We start from the raw sequence: 19,843 nt of genomic DNA on the forward strand, positions 1-19,843 counted from the left end.
GCAACGCGGACCGTGCCAGCTAGTATTTCATATATTTCACAATGATCTCAATACCAAAATGCACAATTCTAGCTCTTTTCCTATTCTATGTACAATATTCAGTACCATTTATTACTGAAGTACGCATTTGCAATTCATCCTCCTTATCTAGAAGCTAAACACTCGTAGTGATCCTAGTACCAAAATTTATTTTCCATATTTATTGTTGCTACACTTCCTGCTGAAAAGCATGCATTTTCAAAAACCCCATTGTCTAACCCATACTTACCCTCACAGCAAAAAAAAAATACTTACACATATACTTACACTATGGAGTTCCAAATTCCAAATTCATATCCTTATATCAACCCTACTTCCAAAACATGATTCTCTTACAAAACTTCAGGATTTTACCTTGGACTTCTCACTTAATTTCAAATTATAACAAATTAAGAGCTATGTAAACCTTTAGTACACCCAAACCCAAATTGCACCCAACTTAGTACCAATTAGTTCAACTCTCACGCTTAGTACACATTCCAACTTAATTTTTACAACTTGTATCAAGATTTTAGCTCTATCTGTTCTCATAACACCAAGTGATTCGAAACTTAGAGCTTTTAGCTCACATGGTTCGAATTTCAGCGACCCTTATTTAAAAGTTCCGAATCTTAACTTTATCTTTTAAAACTATACTTGATTCAATGTTTTATACCTTTTAATACAATTAGTACCCTTACCCCACCCCTACACACCAACATTGGTCTACATGCAAAATTTCAAGATTCCACCTTCAGCCGTTTTGCCTGATTATACCAATATCAAATTTAGTACCGCTCATTCGTTCTTTTTCAAAACCACTTCATATCTCCACCCTACATACCAATATCTATAATTCAAATGTTAGTACCTTTCGTACATCTACGGTACGTTTTTCCATGTCACAACACTACACACCAATTCTGACCCCAACAACGAAATTCAGAAATCTATCTCTCTATCTAATTGTGTACCATTTATAACATTTTGTACTCCTGTAGAACTTATTTCCAAGAATAATTTAAAATTTAGGGTCTCCAACTCTGTAGGTTCATCCAAATTCAATTTGTACCAATTTTAGTACCATTTAGTACAAAACAAGTACGATTTTCAAAGTTCCTACATAACCCAATCCTACAATGCAATAGTAATCCTAATTCCAAATTTCAGGACACCAGCTCTATCGGTTCACCCAAATCCAAATTGTAGCCAATAAACAATTTGGTACACAATAATACAAATTTCCATAACTATATACATCAGACAATCCAATAGAAATCTCTTTTTTCCAAATTGCAGGATTCCAATTCTACCGGTTCTCCCAAAATTGAAATTGCACCAAATTTTGTACCATTTAATACACATAAGTTCGAATTTCCAAAACTTCCCACATATCTATCGGTTCTCTCAAAATTTAAATTGTACAAAATGTAGTACTATTAGTACTCATAGGTACGAATTTCGAAAAACGGTATATCAGTATGAACAGAAAGATTTTAAGTGTTTTGAAAACTTCCACCTCTGTTATATATATATAATATATATATATATATATATATGTATATATATATATATATATATATATATATATATATATAATATATATATATATATATATATATATATATATATATATATATATATATATATATATATAATATATATATATATATATATATATATATATATATATATAACAGAGGTGGAAGTTTTCAAAACACTTAAAATCTTTCTGTTCATACTGATATACCGTTTTTCGAAATTCGTACCTATGAGTACTAATAGTACTACATTATTATATATATATATATATATATATATATATGTATATATATATATATATATATATATATATATAGAAGTTTTCAAAACACTTAAAATCTTTCTGTTCATACTGATATACCGTTTTTCGAAATTCGTACCTATGAGTACTAATAGTACTACATTTTGTACAATTTAAATTTTGGGAGAACCGATAGATATGTGGGAAGTTTTGGAAATTCGAACTTATGTGTCTTAATGGTACAAAATTTGGTGCAATTTCAATTTTGGGAGAACCGGTAGAATTGGAATCCTGCAATTTGGAAAAAAGAGATTTCTATTGGATTGTATGATGTATATAGTTATGGAAATTTGTATTATTATGTACCAAATTGTTTATTGGCTACAATTTGGATTTGGGTGAACCGATAGAGCTGGTATCCTGAAATTTGGAATTAGGACTATTGCATTGTAGGATTGGGTTATGTAGGAACTTTGAAAATCGTACTTGTTTTGTACTAAATGGTACTAACATTGGTACAAATTGAATTTGGATGAACCTACAGAGTTGGAGACCCTAAATTTTAAATTATTCTTGGAAATAAGTTCTACAGGAGTACAAAATGTTATAAATGGTACACAATTAGATAGAGAGATAGATTTCTGAATTTCGTTGTTGGGGTCAGAATTGGTGTGTAGTGTTGTGACATGGAAAAACGTACCGTAGATGTACGAAAGGTACTAACATTTGAATTATAGATATTGGTATGTAGGGTGGAGATATGAAATGGTTTTGAAAAAGAACGAATGAGCGGTACTAAATTTGATATTGGTATAATCAGGCAAAACGGCTGAAGGTGGAATCTTGAAATTTTGCATGTAGACCAATGTTGGTGTGTAGGGGTGGGGTAAGGGTACTAATTGTATTAAAAGGTATAAAACATTGAATCAAGTATAGTTTTAAAAGATAAAGTTAAGATTCTGAACTTTTAAATAAGGGTCGCTGAAATTCGAACCATGTGAGCTAAAAGCTCTAAGTTTCGAATCACTTGGTGTTATGAGAACAGATAGAGCTAAAATCTTGATACAAGTTGTAAAAATTAAGTTGGAATGTGTACTAAGCGTGAGAGTTGAACTAATTGGTACTAAGTTGGGTGCAATTTGGGTTTGGGTGTACTAAAGGTTTACATAGCTCTTAATTTGTTATAATTTGAAATTAAGTGAGAAGTCCAAGGTAAAATCCTGAAGTTTTGTAAGAGAATCATGTTTTGGAAGTAGGGTTGATATAAGGATATGAATTTGGAATTTGGAACTCCATAGTGTAAGTATATGTGTAAGTATTTTTTTTTTTGCTGTGAGGGTAAGTATGGTTTAGACAATGGGGTTTTTGAAAATGCATGCTTTTCAGCAGGAAGTGTAGCAACAATAAATATGGAAAATAAATTTTGGTACTAGGATCACTACGAGTGTTTAGCTTCTAGATAAGGAGGATGAATTGCAAATGCGTACTTCAGTAATAAATGGTACTGAATATTGTACATAGAATAGGAAAAGAGCTAGAATTGTGCATTTTGGTATTGAGATCATTGTGAAATATATGAAATACTAGCTGGCCCGGTCCGCGTTGCCGGCCCGTAGTTTTTGTCTATTATGCATATATGTCAAAGCATAATTATTCACAGATATGACTGATATAAGTGTTCACGTACTGGTCGATTAATTTTTAATTTTTAGTCAAATAAGTCTAAAATTTGTAGATATGTTGAAATTTTTGTGTAAGATTTGAAATATGGTAAAATCAGGAGGTACCTTTATATGGGCCCTACTCCGAAACATCGACCTACATTGAAAACTTGTTCTACCCCTTATAATCAAAGATGACAAATAGAGGCCAAACAAAAACAAAAATATAGCAGAAAAACATAGCATGTCAAACTGAAAAAAAAAAAAAAAATTCACGTGATTTAAATAAGTAAAAATAGTTTTATTCAACTCATAATTGAGGGCAGACTGATTTCAGAATTGTCAAATATAATTACTATTATACACCCATTACCGTAAGATGGGAACTAAATTTAATTGTCATTTAAATTGTAAATTGGATACACCATAAAGTCTATATTTTCATCATAGTATAATTCAATGACGATTCAACAAAAATTCGGTCCCGTGCTACTTTCTTATATTTGTAATTTGTTCATGTTTTCACAATTTATTTCATATAGATGTACATCCCAAATTTACGTTCCCAACCAATAGAATACAAAATTTTCTTTTCTGACCACACATTAGATGTGAAAGTGGACTTGGGGATACTCCAATGTGTGGACTTTACTTACGTATGTGGCAATTATCTGTATGATGGCTCCTTACCCCAGGGTAGCATAAATACATTTTTTAGCCTAATCAATTGATGAATGTGGTCAAGACCAATATGGGCCCTACTCCGAAAATTTCAAATTTTATACGAAGAGGTTCTCTACCCCCTTAGAAACAAAGATGCCAAATAAGTGCCAAAATATGAAAAAAGTGACCAAGACACCAAAAATAGTTTAAATCATACGATGGTTATATAAATATGAAATCGGGTTGTACCCTTATCCGTGAGTTATGATCGATATCATGACCTGCAAAAGCGATTAAAGGTATCTTCAATGTTTGGGAAGAATTTCTGGAAGGATAGAAATCCTTTTCTTACTAAAAGTCCCATTCGCTCTACTATTTTGCACCCTTTAAATTTGACTTTTTATTGATTGTACTCCCAAAGAATTTTGCATTTTGAGCTCTCATTGGACGGATTATTGTCACATGAAAGAAGTAGGTCAACGCTTTGAAATGAGCCCCATTAGTCTTTTTCGGTCATTTTTGTTTGTTTAAATGTGTGCGCATCTTCCAGCTGAAGCACGATGTAGGCCCTGGAGTTTAAAGGTAGATGTCAGTTAATATCGTATTTCGCACTTATTTCATTTTTTTTGTTCACAAAAAATCCACTGAATTCAATATGATATTACAAATTGAGAAAAATTGACAAAAGAAGAATAACAAATTGAAAAAATCTTCAACTTGTTCGCTTTTTCTTACAACAAATGTTTAAAGATCCTTACAAAGCTTGTCAATAGAATGTACTATTATTTTAAAATTCGATTCCATTGAATTTTTTTTTTTTTCGATTTTTTCCCGATTTGAAAATTTTTGCAATGAGATCTCTTTTTTCGTGATTTTTTAGCGATTTTGAAAAAGTAATTATCTTTTAACTTTGGCGTGATCGCGTTAAATTATTTCGATATTATCTATTCCGTCTCGCTACCACATAATTCGGTACTACACTTCCATGTAACCCGCCATCAATTTCAGTTCTCAAGAAATCAAGTCAATTAAATAAATTGGTATTAATATTCGAATTCAAAAATAAAATATAAAAAGCACTACAAATGTACATTAGAAAAAAAGTAAGTCAAAATGAAAAAAAACATGCAAAATAAAACATTACTATTGTACATTTCAAAAGTCGAAATGAAAATGTTAATATATCACATTTTTACGTGATTTTTTTGTATATTATCCCTTTCGGATTGGAGACAATTCCGAATTTGTATGAATCATTAAAATCAGTTCAGCGGTTCTTAAGTTATAAACGTAGTAACTAACACAACTTTCTTTTATATATATAGATAATCATAGTTTACAAAGATACATATACTTTTGTACCCATTTTTATATATTTTAGAGACAGAAAATTACAAGTTTGTATATAGTTATGAATTTATTGATTGGATTTGTATTTAAGTCAGTCGTTCAAGTTATGGGAAGTTAAGGGAAATAGCGGTCTATAATACACCTATAATAAACATACGTTTAATATGATTTCCTTTTTCCGCATACTTGGAAGCGGGCATTTGCTAGTATACATATAAATGCATGTGCTCAAAATTGTTGGTGAAAAACGTCGAAGGAGTACGCCGAGTATTACGTACATTTTATATTCGTTTGGAGCACACAATTATTGTCTTGTGCCAAAATAAACACAATCAATGTTGCATGATGATTTATACTGGGCCACAATCCCTACAAATTGATTAACTAGTCAGAAGACAATTAAAGTAGTCTGACGCATGAAAAATTACCGGATACACCCCTCACTTCTATTAGAAAACAAACAAGCAAAGATATAGTCGTGCGGGGCCGACCATGTGAAACACTACAACACTTTTGAAATTAAGTCATGGAGCACTGCCCAGATATTACCCTTAGCATTTTGACCAGAGACGTTTGCCCAATATTTACGAACTTCGTCGTGCTGTTAGTTGTTGTGGTCCATTTTACACCTAAATATAATTCAATGGTCATCCAAAATGCTAGACTTCTTCCTTGTCCTTAAATCTCTTCTCATGCTAAATTCCGTGTCGATTGGTTCCAATTGTGTGACAAGAAACATTTTTCTGTTTTTGGTTCTTTTGAACACAAAAAAATTGCGATCATCTCCAAAAGTATCTCCAAACTCATCTGATTTGCTTGACTACGATATTTGGTTATATTCCTCAACGAAATCAGCATAAAAACTCAGAAGTTCACTTTATGTGTATTTTGGATTTCGCTTGTAAGTTATTTACAGCGTTTCGATAGAATGGAAATGTTGGTATTTTTTTCACAAAAAAGTAGTGGTCCTTTCTATTCGCTGGTTTGGTTTCTTTATGTCACCTTTATAACGGCTGTAAAATCAGGAACATTTTTGGTTGTTGGTCCATTTCAACCCCTGAATACAGGGCGAGATAAAAAACTGCAACAAAGTCAAACGCCATCATTTTTATATATTTTTTTTTTCAATTCTATTGAATGTCGGAAATAGCATCAAATTTTAGAATAAGTTTAGATTTGTTCGAATTGGTCACCTTCGGCACGAATTATGGCCAATGCGGTATTTTGGCCCATTCCCGGCGAAGCACTTGCTTGAGGTGATCTACACTTTGGTATTTTTTAGTGGCCATTGTGCGCTGGAAATGAAGCGAGGAACCTCATTTTGTAACCATTCTTGTGCTGAGTGCGATGGTGCTGAGTCCTGTTGGAATGTCCAAGGTCTGCGCCAAAATTTTTGGGTGCCTAAGGCTTAAATACACCCTCCAGAATATTTTCGCTATAATATTTGGCATTTATTCTGATGCCACGGTTGATTAGTACGAGCGGAGAGCGACGATCGGCTGTCATGGCGGCCCACACCATCACAATGGCCGGAACTTAAGTTCTGGTGGCCAACCGAAGGTGAACATTTTCAGCTGACCTCTTTGGAAAGTAAACACGATAATTTTGTTTATTTACAAACTTCTGGACAACGAATGTTTTCTCATCGGAGAAAACCAAATTCGGCAGTTCATCACTTTCGGCCAAGCGAATCAACTCTTTAGCATTTTTGAATCTATTTTCTTTCTGTTGCGGTGTAAGTTCTTGCACTTTTTGGAATTGCAATGGCTTTACCCCGAGCTCATTTTTCAATATTTGAAGAATGGAATATTGCGATATGTTTAGCTCACGAGCCCTTTTTCGGCCACTGCGACGCGGGTTTCGATCAAGTCGCTAATTTACTTTTCGAACCATTTCTGCTGATGTTGCTGTTTTCTTCCGTCCACTTCCTTGACGTCGGACTACGCTACCAGTGTCACGGTAATGAGCGATGGTACGAGACACAAAAGATTTATTCACATTCAAATGCTGGAGTGCTGTAACGATAACCACTTGTGGTTTTCCAGCCAAATATAAAGAAATCACACTATCACGCTTGAATTCCATTACAAATAACTTTTTTCTGGAAAATTCTCACCAAAATGCTTTTGTACGCTTGTAAACAATATAATGAGCTGTCACTGGAATAATTTTAACAGTTTTCGGCCGAGTGCCTCAGAAATTATAGCAGTCTGAAGTTGGTTGCAGTTTTTTCATTTCACCCTGCATATTAGGGACATCTTTAAAAACAATAGGCCTAGCCATTCTGAGCCTAACCCTACCCTTATGAAAATTATCGTGAGGATCGGACGATAATTGCAATCTGTATATAATAACCCCAACCTGTGTCGTAAGGTGAAAAATATACAAAACGTACACTTCAATATTATAAGTCAAATTGAAAAAACCGCATTCGATAAAAAATATGAACAAAAATATCACAAAATACTACAAAATCTACACGGGTACTACAAGTAAATACATGCTTAGATGCAAGTATATCAGGTAATGGATGTAGGTAAAGTTATGCGTAGATACAAGTATATATATGTTTGGATGTAAGCATATATATACTTCAATGCAAACACATATATGATTGATCCCAGCATGTATATGCTTAGATGTTAGTTAAAATATGCTTGGAAGCAAGTAATGATGTCGGGTTACATGGAAGTGTAGTACCGAATTATGTGGTGGCGAAGCGGAATAGATGATATAGAAATAATTTAACAAAATCGCTAAAAAATCACAAAAAAAGAGATCTCATTGCAAAAATTCTCAAATTGGGAAAATATCGAAAAAAAAATTCAATGGAATCGAATGGAATTTTAAATAATAATGGAATTTTAAAATAATAGTACATTATATTGACAAGCTTTGTAAGGATCTTTAAACATTTGTTGTAAAAAAACAGCGAAAAAGTTGAATATTTTTTCAATTTGTTATTCTTCTTTTGTCAATTTTTTTCAATTTGTATTATTATATTGAATTTAGTAGATTTTTTGGGAACAAAATAAAGAATAATTTTTCACTATATACAATTTTTCACCAAAAAAAAACATCAAGATTATGGTATCTTGATGTTTTTTTGCAGGTCGTGATATCGATCATAACTCACGGATAAGGGTACAACCCGATTTCATATTTATATAACCATCGTATGATTTAAGCTATTTCTGGGGTCTTGGCCACTTCTTTCATTTTTTTGGCCCTTATTTGGCATCTTTGTTTCTAAGGGGGTATATAACCTCTTCGCATAAAATTTTAAATTTTCAGAGTAGGGTCTTGACCACATTCATCAATTGATTTGGCTAAAAAATTGTATATATGCTACCTTGAGGTAGGGAACCATCATACAGATAATTGCCCCATAGGAATTTATTTAAGTAAAGTCCCCACATTGGAGTATCCCCAAGTCCACTTTCACATCTAATGTGTGGTCAGAAAAGAAAATTTTGTATTGCATTGAATTTGTAACCCCCAAGAGAATATTGGTTGGGAACGTAGATTTGAGATGTACATCTATATGAAATGAATTGTGAAAACATGAACAAATTACAAATATAAGAAAGTAGCACGGGACCGAATATTTGTTGAATCGCCATTGAGTTATACTATCTGATGAAAAAAATATGGACTTTATGGAGTCTCCAACTTACAATTTAAATGGCAAATAAAATAAATTCCCATCTTTCGGTAATGGGTGTGAAATAGCTATGTTTTTGATTTGGCCTTTATTTGTCATATTGGATTATAAGGGGTAGAAGAAAGTTTTCAATGTAGGTCGATGTTTCGGAGTAGTGCCCATATAAAGGTCCCTCCTGATTTTACCATATTTCAAAGGATTTGGCTAAAAATGTATATTAGGGGTGGAAATCTTAAACAAAAATTTCAACATATCTACAAATTTTAGAATTTTCTCCATGTAATAGAACCCCCTCAAGTCCACCTTTTGGTGGATAAACAGACCGACATGGTTAGGGGGACTGATGACGACTCTAATGCATAATCTGAGGTGCTAATTGGTTTAAAAAAGTAATTAACTTTGGCTATTCTTAAACCATTCAGCCCTAAATTATGAGGTGTACAAAATACAGTAAAATCCAAATTACTGCTCATTTGACTGGAAAATTTTGCTACGATTTTTACCATACTAAAAATTAATTTGATCCCTTACATCGGGATACGATTGATATATACTTTTTAAAAGATTTGGATAGCACATCCACACATTTGAAGTCCAAGGTTAAAATATTGAAGCCCACGGCTTAAATATGGGAACAGGTATATTAAAATATTTTTAAAACACTTTTAATCGACCAGTACGTGAACACTTATATCAGTCATATCTGTGAGTAATAATGCTTTGACAAATATGCATAATAGACAAAAACTACGGGCCGGCAACGCGGACCGGGCCAGCTAGTATTTAATATATATGGAACAGTGTTGGCTTGTTTGTTCGGATACAATTATTGTTGTTTTTATTAAAACAACGTTTGTTTATTAGTAAAGAACGATGGTAATGTTTACCATGGGGTAAGGCAGGGAATACCTAGGTTTCGGAAAGAGCCACCAATCATCATCAGTTCCCCAGTTTTTTGTCTGGGATATTCTCCCCAGAAGTTATTTTTAAAATAACTTCTGGGGAGAATATCCCAGACAAAAAACTGGGGAACTGATGATGATTGGTGGCTCTTTCCGAAACCTAGGTATTCCCTGCCAAAAAACTTTTTTTACCCAAGTGACGAGATCGTAAGCACAATAGAAGAGGAAGCAAATAATTAAATAAAACTAAAATTCTTTAAAAAATCTAAATCTTACAACCGCACTCATAAACATTTTCATTATTCTCCACGCAACAGCATCAACAAATAACAAAACACATATGTTCTAACCATGACAGAAGAATACAGGCTTGACATATTTATGTCAAAAAATTAACTGTTTTTTCAAATATAAGTAGATTTTTATATGTTTTCTTATACTACGTCATTCGGAGGCTATTATAATTCGCGTTTTTCAACAATTTAAAAGTTTTTCATTCAACATTTTCAATTCCAAAATTGGTTTGACAGTTCATTGTCCCAGCAGCTGTTTCGACGCGTCTACCTACATTCTTCTACCATGGTTCTAACATAAAAAATATGTTTGAACCCAAACAATTAAAATTTGAATATATTACAAAATGTTGCAAACACATATATACTTCGACCCAAGCATAATATGTTTGCATCCAAATATATATTTGTTTGCAAGCAGCCCCAAATATATACATACTTGAATCCAAACATATCTCGAACGTGTATTTTTGTATATTAACATCATTATTGGCATCTTTTTTGCGATTTTGAGGAATTGACCAAATTTGTCAAAATCGGTCTAGCCATTCTTGAGATATAAGCTTTAAATAACTAACACAAATGTTATGATCTATTTCACCTACTAAATATTACCCAATGACCATCCAAATTGGAAGGCTTCTGCCCAGCCCTAAGCTCTAGCCCCATGCTAATTTCCGCTCCGTTTGTTCAGAAAATTTTTCAGTTTTTGGTCCATTTCAACACCTAAGTATTATGCGATCATCTCCAAAAGCAATCTATTCTAAAAAAACAAAAATGCGTCGAAATTTTTATACTACCTAACATAAAACCTAAATTAAGGGTTTGCAACAGCAAGGGTGATATGCCATTGAAATGCATTTTGGCCAAATGGTTTTCTATGCAAATATAGAGATATATGGATAATGTTAAATGAAGGACTCTAAAAAAAGCCGTCATATTCTAACTTTCGATATTTAAACACAAATACGATATGTTGTTAATTTTGCTTTGCCATATACTACTGTGAACTTACCTCGTGATAAAACATTAGTAGTTATTAATACTTTTTCCAAACCAATTCTAAATCGATCTAGAACAGCCAAACGTTGTTCAACAGTAAGTTCACCTGAAAGCACTGCAACAGAATGTCCATCTGACGACAATTTCCCAGCGAGCCATCCAGCTGTTTTTCGAGTCTATAGAGAATAAATTAAATTTTATTAATATCATCAATGGAACAAATATTTTGAATGACATTGAAGTGGATTTTTTGTTGAAAATCTTCTCATTTCTTTATATTTTAAAAATTTTATGTGATAGAATCCAAAAAGATTCTTGTAAAGAAAATTCTATGAACTTTTACACTTTACATGATATAAGATTGCGGTTGACTTTCAAAATATAATAATTTTTGACAAAATGATTTAAGCCACAATTTATAAAGAAATAGTTTCAAATTCTGTATTTAGAGTTCGTACTGGATTCTACCTCCTGTGGAAAATTGTTTCAAATTTGGTACTTGAAACTCACAATAGATGCAATAGATGATATCCTCATTTAAGATTGCGACGCCAATGTGATATTTTGAAGTTTTTAAAAAGATCTCCAACTAAGTTCCCAAGTGTGTCCCAATACTTTTATATTTATATATTTTCTTTACCCGATGCAAGTTCGGCCCTCAAAATTTAACGTGTTTTCACTTATTTACATTATAAAATCGATAACATATAAAAAAATGTTGTTATGACTACCCCAATGTCGATTAAACGAGTTCACCAATTCATCGACGTTTGGTTCTGTCTGAACGTTTTTTATATGCCATACGTGGACCCCCACCCAACGTAGAGTTTCTAGATTAAAGCAATTACTGTTCAATTACTTTGTAAAATAAGTAAAACCTTCACCTTACAGAATCTAAGTCAAATGCACCCGTATCGAACCAATCTTTTAAAGCCTTTTCCACTCTTTGTCTGCCACGACAATTTTTCACAAAAGTGATGAAATAAATACTACATGTTTGGGAAACTGTAAACAACATATGAGCAGTATTTACACGCAAACAAACGTGGAGTCAAGTTTATTACAGCTTACAAACTAATTTTGTAACGACTGATGCTTAAAATTTTTAAATATTTGATCATAATATTATTTATTAAAGGACAAAAATACTGATTTCTACAATTGTCGGATTAAAATCCTAATATAATAAAAATTACTTGACGTATTAAGAAAATAATCAGATTCTTCTAGTTGGTATATTTCCCATCAATTATAATCATGGTTTTGGCTGTTTCATTTGATAATGTGTTGAAGATACGCAATTCGGGCATTTCGCAATTTACTTAGTTTGTATGAAAAGAAAAACAATTGAAATTTTGGGAGCCCGCCTATGTTCGTATAGACTATATAGCTTGATGATTGCTGAGTACTAATTAATAAATTTTTAATATGAATATTTAAATTTATATAAATATAAAGTTGTATACGACCTTTCGATTTTAAAGTTATATAAATATAACACACCTGTCCTTTTGGCATTCCCCTGAGTTCTGATATACAAACAATGAAAATACAGTTATTATAATTAGCTTTCGTCAAATTAGGTTCAGACGTTGCAGAGGTATTCAAGGTCAATATTAAACTTTTGAATTTTATGTATTTTGCATTAATATGTGAGTGTTTTTGTTGTTTGTCATCTTAATATTCATTAGGAAAATTTTTTTACAAACTAATCATCATTTTGTTTCAAAACTAAGATGTTAAAAAATTTTCATTTATGTAAAAAGTCTCCTTCTCGGTTACCACGCCATTTTTATAACTTCCCATCATACTATGAAAGACATATTAAGTGTAATCATTTTAGAACCCATAGATTATTTATTCCTACTCAGTCAAGAAATTCAAAATCAAATTACATGTACACAAATTTGATATCGAGATGGGGACAAGATATAGCTTTATCCCGAGATATTGCCCATTACCGTCGAAAAAAAATGGCAACTGAATTTGAAATACAGTTGATCCTCATTTGTGCGGCCTGTACAGTTAAATCGGTTAAGTGATATGCTAGTTAAAATGAAAACTTTTGCAATTTAAATCAAACTTTTTGCAAATCAAATCAACTTTTAGATTTATAGAAGGAAGCATAACAACACATTTTTATTTTATGAAACTTTTTGCAGTGGAAATCCAACCTTTTGCAGTGGAAATGAAACCCCATAATGTACATACAATCATGATCTAACTTGATTTAATGATGTCCACCTGTCTGTCTGTTGTTATCACTATATTGATATTAAATTTGATGTAGAGATTTGAAATTTGGCACAATATTGTATTGTGTCTAGGGTGTTTGATATTGAAAATGATACCAGGATGTTTCAAAAACCATTCAATAGCACACCTAATAAGACTGCTCTATCCAAATAATGGATCTGCTGTTAAAAATCAAACAAGTTGCGAATCGGGAATCCTTCAGGTAAGATTAATAGTATGTTATAACTATAAAACCTTATAGTAAAGGCTAGTTCCGCATTTCAGTCCTGCCCATACAATCTATAGTAATAAAGGCCAAAATTTGTTCCAATTTCGTTTTAGCGTTAAGTACTAAGACTATTTAATATGAAAATATTTTATATTAAATCAAGAAAGAACCTTTTTTTATTACAATAATTGAAAGTTTAAGAAATAATGTAAAAATATAGATATTAATAATCAATAAAAATTCCTCTTTAACTATATATTAGTAATAAGTTTATTTATTTTTAAATATACTAAAAATAAAAATGTTTTGTTATGTTTCTTTCTATAAATCTAATAGTTTCATTTGATTTGCAAGTAGTTTATTTTCGGTTGCAAAAGGTTTCACTTCAAATAAAGAAAGGTTTCATTTCCGCTGCAAACGGTTTCATTTCCACTACAAAAGGTTTCATTTCCACTGCAAAAGGTTGGATTTCCACTGCAAAAAGTTTAATTTCAATTCCAAAAGGTTTACCTATATTTTCCGTGCACAACATGATTATTTTATTTAAAATTCTAGGAAACCCCATTTTTTTTTTGAGTTTAAGTCTCGTTGCCCTTCGTCTATAGCTGATTTAAGTTTAGTACCACGTGGTTGTTTGATGTGAAATGCTACATTTCTCCATTGAAAGTCTGTTTGTTAAATAATTTCTCGGACAATTTCTCATATTCCTCGTAAAATTCATTCCATCAAGGAAAAAATAGAACTGATTAAACGCAACCGCAAAAGTGTTTGGACTAGTAGGTTATCAGTAAAGTATAATGTTGGTAAACGAGATGTAATTCCAGGTGAGTTGACTCAAATTGAAATATATATATATATATATATATATATATATATATATATATATATATATATATATATATATATATATATATATATATATATATAAATCAATTGTTGTTTGTTGTTGTTTGTTTGTTTGTACAAACGTTCGTCATACCCCGAGTTAGGTTTTTAAAGAAAAAAATATTAACCACGACTCCAAAAAAAATCGCGTAAAATGTGAAATTTGAACATTTTCATTTTGACTTTTAAAATATACAATAGTAATGTTTTATATTGCATATTTTTTTCCATTTTGACTTACTATTTTCGAATGTACATTTGTAGTGTTTTTTTTTTTTTTTTTTTTTTTTTTTTTTGAATTCTAATATGATGTGTAGGGTAGTATAAAGCCACAACGGATAAAACTGTTTTTTTTTTTTTCGTTCGGTCCCAACGCCACTCTTACCCGCCCCTGCCGACCGAGGGGGCCACCTCCCAATACGTAGGGAGCGCGTACACCCCATAGTCCGCACCATGGAGGGTTAGTATTGTAGGGAAACACCAGCTACAGTAAAACATCAGCCGGTTTTAGTAAAAGGATTAGTATTACAAATCACACACAACGAGCAAAAATACAAATCTGGCAGCTCAAATACTATAATTATAAATTAAGTATTGATATTTTTATTGCATGCAAAGGTTCAGATAGTGATAAATTATTATAGAGGTTGTTATATATTTCACATAAAGATCTAAGGGGGTTGCTTAGTTCGTAGTTAGATCTCGCCAAGGAAAGATTTAGCGGTATATAATTACGAGTTATTCTAGACGGAACATTAAACTTTATTTCACTAATTAAAAATTGTGAATCAATTTGACCACGCAAAAGTCGTATTAAAAATATTGCTCTAAGCATTAAACGCCTTCTTTCTAACGATGGAAGGTCTATAAGTTTTAATCGATTTTCATAGGGGGGGAGTGCTTCAGACGGATTCCAGGGCAGACCTTTGAGAGCGAATATAATGAATTGTTTTTGAACTGCTTCTATTGAATTAGAGTAACATTTATAAAATGGACTCCACAACACGCAACCATACTCTAATGTAGGTCTAACTAGACTAGTAAACAAGCGTTTAGTTACGTAAGGGTCTTCAAACTCTTTAGACCAGCGCTTAATGAAACCTAGAAGAGACTTTGCTTTATTAACGCTAGATTCAATGTGTAAGTTAAAACGAAGTTTATTGTCCAAAATAACACCAAGATCAATAAATGAGTCTACATTCTCCAATTTGTATGAACCTACGAAGTAATCAGATTGAATATGTCTAGATCTGAATAATGATAATTTTTTGCATTTTTTAAGATTTAGTGACATGCCATTCATACCACACCAATTTACAATGGAATGTAGATCATGTTGTAAATGTAATGAGCTATTGAGAGAATCGAGATTAATGAACAGCTTAACATCATCTGCAAACATTAGAATTTTGGAAAACCTTACAACTGACGGAAGATCATTGAGATAGAGAACGAATAGTAATGGTCCTAAATGACTTCCCTGAGGAACACCAGAATGGACTAGAATATTTTTTGAGATGGCATTTGTGAAAGACACCTTTTGAGTACGGTATGATGAAATCCAGTCTAACAATAATGTAGGGAAACCCATTAAATCAAGTTTGTGGAGTAATAAACTATGTACGACAGTGTCAAAAGCTTTACTAAAATCGGTATAAATTACATCAGTTTGAAATTTATTAGCAAAACCATTATGAACATAGCATGTTAATTCCATAAGATTAGTTAAAGTTGACCTACCTCTGATGAAACCGTGTTGACACGGTGAAAAAATTGGAGCCACAAAGTGTGTTAGCCTACGCGAAACCAAAAATTCAAAAAGTTTAGGTATTGCGCTAAGCTTAGCAATGCCTCTATAATTTTCAATATTGCAACGACTACCAGTTTTATGGAGAGGAATTATATAACTAGATCTCCAAAAATAAGGAAAGTAGCCTAAAGATAAAGAGTAATTAAATAATTTCGTAAGTGGTATGTATAATTCAATTGCACATAATTTAAGAACGTTTGCCGGTACTCCGTCTGGACCTGGGGAGATCGAATTTTTTAAAGTTTTTAAACCATTTAAAACCTCTTCTTCCGTAAGCAAAATTTGGGGCAAAAAATTCAGTCTATTAATGTTAAAGCTGTAGTTGCTAGTGGATGTAAATGTTGAATAGCTATTCTGAAAAAAATCTGCGAACATGTTTGCAATATCAGAATCATCGGTAGCCTCTGTGCTGCCGAATTTCATATAGCTAGGGAATTCATGGGCTTTTCTTTTAGAATTCACGAAATTATAGAAGTTTTTTGGGTTGCGTTGAAAACTATTTCTAATTCTTTGTAGATATGCCGAATAACATTTTAAATTTTCAGTATTATAATTATTTCGAGCTTTGGAGTAATTGGAGTAGTTTAAGGATGAGTTAAATTTTTTAAATTTCTTAAAAAGTTTACTTTTGTTATTACGTAAACGTCTTAAATATGGAGTAAACCATGGCGAGCCTCCATTTGGCGCGTAATTTGAACTAGGGACTGTTAGTTTAAAGGCTTCATTTAAGATATTATAAAAATCGGAAATACAATAATCAATATCACCTTCAAGACGCCATATTGTATTGGAAAGAGTAGTACGTAACAAATCAATGTTAATTTTGGAAAAGTTAAAGGATATTTTTTTATTGAGTGGTTTGGATGTTATTTGAGTTTTAAGATCAAGAGTTATATTGAGGGTTGGGTGATAATTATCCTCCGGTTCGACAAACGGTGCACATCTACATAATGAAAGGTTAACGGTTGTGGAGAATACTAAATCTAAAATTCTATTCTTGACATTAAAAACATTATTTATTTGGAAAAGTCCTTGGTCAAATATAGCTTCCCAGAATTCGTCCATTCTACTAGCTGAGCCTGCAGACGATACAGGAATATAGTCTATGGAATTTTGTTTAGGGATCCACGATATACTTGGTAAGTTGAAATCACCAAGACAAATAAGATCAAAATTTGCTGACTTTAAACATGAAACATCCTTCAGAAGCTTTGAGTGCTTAATGTATATTTCAAAGTCTGAATTTGGAGGAATGTAGGAACAAGTTAAAGCAATAAATTTACCACGATATAATAGTTTGACACATATAAATTCTATATTAAGATCTTCAGTGACAACTATTTCAGACGTAATGGAATTATGTACAGCTATTAAAACTCCTCCACCGGTTCTATTTACTCTATCATTTCTATAAACTTCAAATTGGTCAGAAAAGATTTCTGTGTCGTAGATTTCAGGTTTAAGCCAAGTTTCAGTAAATATAAAGACTTTAAAATCAGAACCAAAAGATTTTAAAAAAGTTTGACGAAGTTTTGAGTTAAGACCTCTGACATTTTGGTATAACATTTGTAACGAATCAGATTCTATTAGTTTTTTGAAGCTTGCATAGCGTTAGAAGTACGGACAGGATTAAGTGCGTTACGCTTTTCTCTGAATACAAACTCTTTTACTAAAATGTCATCGGGCCAGAATGAACTATTAATAATAGTATCGAATATGTTTTTGGAAACAACAAGCTTAAACGATGAAATTGCACGAGCAGAGGAGGAATTAAACTTAAAAATTTTAAAATCACTTTCTTCAAGATTATGTATTTTAGATTTAACATAATCACTTATAATATTTATTGTAGTACTAGGATGCAATCTAGATATAAATACGCTTTTTCTAGGAGGAACTACAATTAGGCTACTAGAAGGAAGAGAAGCACATTGCAATGGTGGATGTGCTGTAGGATTTGACGTATAATCACTTACAAAAATAGGGGGGACGCTATGCAAATGATGTGGATTTTGCTGGACATTAGATGGAGCTTCAGAAGATAAGGTTTCGATCTGAGTACTCCGACTTTCACTTGTATTAGAAACAGACCGTGATGACCTGCTGGACGGCGAAGATGCAAATTGCAACGGAGGCGCCAGATGGTTGTCTGAAGATAAATTTTCAGTATTATTTTGTAGCGGGGCAACAACTGGTGAATTTAGCGATATTAAGTTATTACTAGAAATAATAGCTGAAGATTTTTTTCTTTTGGGCGAACCATCAGGATACTCAAATTTATTATACATATTTTCAAAATAGTTTAAGCGAGAGTAAACAGATTCAAAATCTTTCTTCATGTTTGCAATTTCGACTTTAGACTCCTTAAATAGACGGTAAAAATCAACCTCCAAGGACCTACAATTTATGCACGTCCAGCGAAGTCCATTTTTTCTATCAGTAAAACCCGCACATTTAAAGTGACCATGATTTTCACATAGCCAACAAGTAATAAAGCGTTCATTTTCATTAGTAATTTTACAATTTTTGTATAAACAGGCCATTGTGCAAAACTTCAAAAAATTATTCTAATGCCTCAAAGTATGCTTTAGATTGTGAATATAAAATTTAGAATTTGGGATTGAAAAACAAGAACAAGGCACAAGGGAGAAAAAAAAAGCGAAACAGACGTAAACAGCAAAAGTAAAACAAAAATATGAGAAGGCGCAAAAACAGTCACAATTTGTTTTAATTATTTTGTAAAATACCGTATTTAAACACTGAACTTCACAATGCACGTATAATTTCGATTATATTAGTAAGAACTGATAGTATTTCACTGCACAAAAAGAACAATAAATAATAATATATCTAAAATTATTTTATCACTATTTTGACACAAATAAAACACAACTAAACACGACAAGAGTTGCCAGACTTTATTTATAGATTTTATGTATTTATTCGTAATACCCAATAAATACATAAAATCTATAAATAACAATTTTATCCGTTGTCCCTTTATATGAAAATTCTAAAATCGGGAAAAATCGAAAATTTTTCAATGGAGTCGAGTTTCAAAATAATAGTACATTCTACCGACAAACTTCGTAAGGACCTTTAAAAATTTTCCGCAAAAAAAATCTGCGAACCAGTTGAAGATTTTTTTTCTTTTTTCTATATTGAAGTGTATTTTTTTTTTATTAGTTTGAATTCTGAATGAATAATATTAAAAATGAAATGAGGGCGCAATACGATGTTAAATGCTTTCTACTCCAGGACCTACATCGTGCTTCAGCTGGAAGATGCGAACACATTTAAATAAACAACAAGTAAAAAAGCAGTAAGTTCGGCGGGCCGAACTTTGAA

At 32.0% G+C, this 19,843-nt stretch overlaps 1 protein-coding gene across 1 annotated transcript in view; it reads right to left on the bottom strand.

Moving 5' to 3' along the window:
• The window catches only part of LOC101888077 (DEAD-box helicase Dbp80), a 108,690-nt gene that overhangs the window by 15,782 nt on the left and 73,065 nt on the right, over positions 1-19,843 (bottom strand). Inside the window, exon 9 of the mRNA XM_059118509.1 lies at positions 11,350-11,512. Coding sequence (XP_058974492.1) covers positions 11,350-11,512 — 163 coding nt within the window. The remainder of the gene's footprint in view (positions 1-11,349; positions 11,513-19,843) is intronic.

The sequence above is a fragment of the Musca domestica genome, unplaced genomic scaffold (genome assembly GCF_030504385.1).
Source record: "Musca domestica strain aabys unplaced genomic scaffold, Musca_domestica.polishedcontigs.V.1.1 13, whole genome shotgun sequence".
In the NCBI taxonomy this organism is placed as follows: Eukaryota; Metazoa; Arthropoda; class Insecta; order Diptera; family Muscidae; genus Musca; species Musca domestica.